Source organism: Penaeus monodon, unplaced genomic scaffold (genome assembly GCF_015228065.2).
Source record: "Penaeus monodon isolate SGIC_2016 unplaced genomic scaffold, NSTDA_Pmon_1 PmonScaffold_19934, whole genome shotgun sequence".
Classification (NCBI taxonomy): Eukaryota; Metazoa; Arthropoda; class Malacostraca; order Decapoda; family Penaeidae; genus Penaeus; species Penaeus monodon.
The window spans coordinates 1-6,072 of NW_023649631.1; the positions used below are offsets into that span (position 1 = coordinate 1).

Here is a 6,072-nt window from a genome sequence, read left to right on the forward strand (position 1 = left end):
TTGCCCTCGATGCTGTGTCTTGCAGTTGAAGGGGTGGGGTCGGCTTCTCCCAGTCCTTCAGGATTTTGCTCAGCATCTGCACTTCGCATCCTCACTAACCTGAGCGAGAAGAGAAAGGAAACGGGAGATTAAGTATTAAGATTCGCAGTCATTGATTAAGGAGTGTATTTTCTCGGTTAATCATACAGTTATTCTGATATGACTTGGTTGTGTCTGTTGGATTAGTTAGGTAATTTAGAATTCAAAATTAAACCTACATGAGAAATGTGCATACACGTTCAAACTATTTATCTTTAAATACTCGCAATCCTTAAATCCTTAAAAGTAGACCCCTTACGACATGTTATAAATCTAAAAGCACAACCTGTTATCAAAGAGGTCTTTCAGCTGCGATTTCTTCGTAACCGCCACGCTGACGAAGAGAGTAATATATTTCTCCTTCGTCAGAGCCAGCATGCGACTGTCGCTGCCATACCTGAGAAGGAGAGGCTTGATTTTATCCCGTCAAATAGCGCCTTTAAAGAAGGGACGGTGTATATTGTGATTTTAGTGGTTTGGGTTTATAAAGTTGATCTGTTTACATATTCAGTTTGTTTACAAAATGAGTCTATTTCTTTAATATAATTTTGTTACTCGTCATATATATACGCATTACATAGCATATTCCATGATCTCAATTAAGTATCTTACCATACTTTATCAATAAAAAGCAGCTTCTGCTCTAATAATCATATCAGCACAAGTAAAATATCTATCTTCATCAATACATGCTTAGCAATTTTATTCTTATTTGTTTCAAGCAAGAAAATTCCAACCTACTGGTAACTGTATTCAGACTCTGTTGTGAGGTACACGTTCTTTCCCTCCAACACCTTTGCAAAGCCTATGTCATTGGTGGCAACGCTTCCCCATTTTCCTCCAGCTTGTATATTCGACCAGGCTTTTTGGTACACAGGGTTAGCTGAGAACTGGAAGAATAAAAACCAAACTGCGGCAAAAAGAGCAATGGGAACTATTTTGTAAAGATGCATAAGGTATGTTCTGTCCGTATCTCATGTATTGACCTTCATATCTATCAGATTTTATTCATCATGATCCGCTCCATTTGACCTTTAAAACATCCTCTTGCACTGTGCTCTTGAGGACCATCAGCTGGTGACTATTGACACGGGTGAGTTCAGCCAGGGTGGTAAATGGCAGCAAAAGTCGGTTCACGGAAAGGGCTGAGATGAGAAAAGATGTGTAGTGGATATAGGTGATCGTGCCCAGCAGGAGCGCCGTCAGCAGAACGATACGACCCGCCGTTCCTTGAATATCCTGCTTGGTCCCTGTTGGAAAGTTAACAAGAATATACATACTTATCTGATGTCAGAAAAAAGATGGGGGGGGGTTACGTTTTAGACGGCAAAAGAAGAGTCAGTAATGTCTGGAAAGCATCAGAAGGGAAATAAATTTGCAGAATACGCTGGAAAGAAATGGCGAAGGGGATAGTGGTGGAAATTTAGAAATTACTTGGTGTGACACGGTTCACCAACCTTGTTGACAAGCTGCCCCTAGTATGAGCAGTATGCCGTCGACATAGTGAACTTGGCCCCCCGACGACCTGCTGTAACGCGTTATGAGGGTTATGCAGGACCCCATGAACAGTATCATCATTACAGCGCCTGCCCATGCATCCAAGCTGAACTCCTGAGTGTAGCTTGACCAAGAGATTCCAGAACTGGTTGTTCCTGGCCGACGGAGGACCAGGACGTGCCTGGCAAGTGGTGAGGGATGGAATGTTAAGGGCTGAACGAAAATCAATACTGTAAAAACTATGTGTTACTGGGCGCATACTAGAATGATACTGAACGATGAAAGAAATCAGTAGTACTATTATATATCCATATCGATCTGATGCAGTGAAAATAACTGAATTAACTGTCGCACCTGTCTAAGAGCAGCGGGAGAGTGAAGTCCACCACCATCTCCCTGGGAAGCGTCCTGCCGATTGCCACAATGACGTCGCCCTTGTCGGCTATGAGGTCGCCTACCATGCCGTTCCAGGTTCCGTCGGGCTGCAACGTCCCCCAAGCGCGATCCTCAGGGCGAGACCAACTGCATCTGCAACAGCAAAACATAAATAAAGCAAAAAGGGGAGAGAGGAGGAGGAATGTGAAAAGCATGATGTTAAATCTAAAGAGTGGAGAAAGTTGGAAACTGAACAGAGGGAGCAAAACCTCTTCATATATACACACAGTAACGTTTACACAAAGTTAAAAAGAAATCAACCATAATAAGAAATGAAATTGAATCGTAATGTGTAGAACTCGTCAAGCGTTCCTCATCAGACGAATAAATAACCGAAATAGAACCGTTTCGGTTATCTGTTCGTCTGATGAGGAACGCTTGACGATTCGAAACGTTAGGGTGTTATTTCATTCCTTATTGTGGCTGTTCCCTTCAGTTTTTCTTCACTTTTCGCATGATGATTGGATCCTTCAGAGCTCCGTTATGAAAGTTTATTGTATATTGCTTATTATTTAATACTAAGTGAAAGAGCTTCAGTTATGGTTAATGACTTGATAATTTTTATAACACTTATGAATTACTTTTTTTCATTTCAGTTACTATTTTGATTTATTGATTACACTGATCTAAGCAAATAAATAAAAATGTAAGCAGAACTAAACAGTCATCTAAAATGTTCGTGGTGGTACTCGTAGAACGAAGAACAAAAACAAAGAGCACAGCACAGTAGCAAATTATAAAAAGAGAATAAGTAATCTGAAATAATAAACAGATAAAAAAGGTGGAATATCAATCAGCAGGAGGTAGTGAGGAACTGGAGAACAACTTTTGCCACCGTTTCACGGGGATTTTTTATATAGTACTTTTAGAACTTGTACGTATTTTTCTCTCTCTTTTTTTTAATAGCTTTGGGGGAATTTTGGGGTATCCTTAATAACAAATTTCCTTTTCCGGGCAAGGGAATCATTAAGACCTATTCAGTCTAATAAGAAAGATTTGTTCTTCTAAACCTTTTTATCATTCTGTTTATTAAGAGGGTTATACATCTTTTTTCATAACCTCGGTTTTATGAATTTACTTTTTGAATTGTGGTATTTATTGGTAGGTATTTCTGGAGAAGTTCCTTTATTTTTATATGCTTTGTTTCGGTTCAGTATGTCAAAAGCATGTCTCAAGGAGGCTAATGACTCTGGCAGCTTAAAGTGCGAAAGGCTTACGTGAAGTTGAGGGAACGCTCCATGATGGCCATGATATCTACGAAGGAGCCTGTGACACGATAGTCGCCTTTCGGGCCGTAGTCAGGGATGGTGAGAGGTTGGAACTGAAGGCGAACACATGGCCATATTATGAACACTTATAACGTTCAAAATCACTGTCCAGAAGATTAACATGTATTTTTTTTTTCAATATCATAACATATTCATCCTGTTATTGCCATTCGTGCTCCAAGATTGTTTCCAGTCAGCTCATACTAAACTCTACTTCCCCTCCCTCTGCTCAGTCTTACGTCATCCGCCATGCACCGGAGTGTAGCCCCGTCCAGGTCACCTCTTCGGCTGGCTACCTCCTCTCGCGGCCCGATGAGCACGCCCGCCCCCAGCAGCAGCCTCAGCCCTTCACTCCACTCCTGCAAGTCCTGCGGCAAGTCCTTAATGAAACCGAGTGGACCGTGCACCGCCAGGGACGTGTCCTTCAGGCCTTCGTCAGCATCAGCGCCAGATTCAGGGACGAGGGACAGAGAAGAAGGTCCGAATTTCAGAGCCTGACCCCGAGGTAGCCAGCATCCAACCCGTTTCAGATGTACTGGGAGATCTAGCGTGACCTGATATTGCTCCCAAAGCATCACTCTGCCGTCCTTCTCCGGCACGGCCACTTGTAACTGATACAACAGTCAACGATCATTACCATTTATGATTTATTATCATCATTATCAAAAAAAAAAAAAAAAAAAAAATATCAATACTATTATTATCACTACTATTATCATCATTTCTATCATTATCATTACTACTACTTCTACTACTACTACTACACACACACATAACACACACACACACCACAAACACACACACACACACACACACACACACACACATATCTATCTATCTATCTATCTATCTATCTATCTATCTATCTATTTATCTATATCTATCTATATATATATACACCATTATTACCATGGTTATTATTATCATTATTATCATTCTTCTTATCATATTGATATGATCCTTCTTACTTATTAATATAGTTTTCATTATTATCATTATTAATGTCAATTTATCATCATCCTTATTATTATTATTATTACTATTATTATCATTAATAACAGTAATGACAATGATAATAATAATAGTAATGATAATAATAATAATAATAATAATAATAATAAAAGTAATAATAATAAAATTATTATTATCACTATCATTATTACTATTATTATTATTATTATTATCTTTATTATTATCATCATAATTACCATTATTAATATCATAATTATTATTATTATTAGTGCCCAAGGAACTTCATCGTATTCTAGGTTCGTTTTACCTAAAATTATGTAAATCAGCGCACGCGCGCGGGCAATGCGTGTGTGCATGGATGCACCCATTAAGTATCATGCTGTGTCCACGGTGGCTCAAACATGAACCTACCGTTAAAAAAAATCGTTATGATACTAATCGTTATGATGCTAATCAGTATCATCACTCATTATCACTATCGTTATTATTATCATTATCTTCACCATCCTCATTACCACCCTCATCATCACCATCATCACCATCACCATCACCATCACCATCACCATCATCACATATTTTATTATTCTGCAGGCAGCCAAATACCTTAGTTATCTAGTCAGGGATCTTTTGCAATAGTAATATCTATTGATTGGCCTAAATTACATAGCCATCAGATTGATGCATCTACTAACAAAACGGTCCGAAACTAGAAGTCCAATCATAGCGAGCAAATGAACACGCCACAAAGCTTACCTGCGTCATCACACTTACGTAGACGTTCTTCAACAGACTTCGAAAGGTGCCGTCCGACAGAAGGAGAAACCTGAGGCCCCGACCCATGCTTTCCCAAAGAAGCCGTTCGAGAGTGTGGGCGTGGGCGGGGAGGAACATCGGCAGAAGGATCACCAGCTGCCGATTCGACCGCCGTGCCGAAGCGAGAGGGCGAGGGTCGAGGGCATTCCCCATCCCGACCCCGAATCCCCACTGCTTCGAGGCGAGCAGAAGGGCCCTCTTGGTCGTGGTCTCCAGCGAAGAGGTTTCTGAAACGAGGGATTTCTTCATTTTTTTTTCTGTGAAGACTTGTCATGTGATTTTAATTGTACAAACTATGGTTAATTGCGAGTAAAAGTTGTTACTCAACGAGTTCTGTTTGAAAGTGAAATTATGTGCACAATAAAAAGGTTTGAGTTGGCCTGTCAAGCTGTTTACGTATCTGGACTTCGGCGCAGCAAGGCAAAATGGCAACGTGGAAAATTATGTAAAGTACACACAAACACACACACACTTACACACACATATATATAAACAGTTGTAAGCCTAGTAACACCAAAGCAGGACGTCATCAGGATTCCTCCTGTGTTCTGGACGATTTTACGGGGATAAACCCCCTCACTTGGGTTGTCCTTATACCCAGAGTGTGCGTGGTGTGTGTGGGTGTACATACACCAAATTGTGTCGGATACTATGGTCAGGGAATCTAGAAAAAACAGTGCTTAGTAAAAATTACGAATACTGAGTGTGGTGCTAAGTTAACAGGGTGCTATACCTGTTACCTCGGGAGAGGTACATTAGACTGGCCTTTCCGGAGGACACGTCTTCCGTCGATAAAATAAGGTGGATGAGGGAGGTTAGCCAGTTGCCGCCCCTCCAAGAGGAAGGCCCGCTAGACATGGTCCAGGGGAAATGGATATCCTCGCGCTACGTCTATGTACGACGGGAACAACAATAATATGTGGCCATGATGGTTAATGGCACTGTTGCGGGGATCTCCCTGCAGAACAAAGACGACTACCAGCCTAAAAAGAAAAAAATACGGGGAATA

The 6,072-nt window shown here is 40.7% G+C and overlaps 1 protein-coding gene across 1 annotated transcript; it reads right to left on the minus strand.

Annotated features, from left to right (window-relative positions):
* Positions 1-23: 23 nt before the first annotated feature.
* LOC119569927 (glutamate receptor-like) lies at positions 24-5,221 on the minus strand (the record flags this gene model as incomplete). Its single annotated transcript, XM_037917878.1, is given in 10 exon segments — positions 24-77; positions 79-99; positions 365-475; positions 820-968; positions 1,111-1,328; positions 1,536-1,756; positions 1,930-2,103; positions 3,228-3,331; positions 3,518-3,889; positions 5,004-5,221. Coding segments are annotated over 10 exon segments (1,637 nt in total), but the record flags the coding sequence as incomplete, so codon positions are not given.
* Positions 5,222-6,072: the final 851 nt, after the last annotated feature.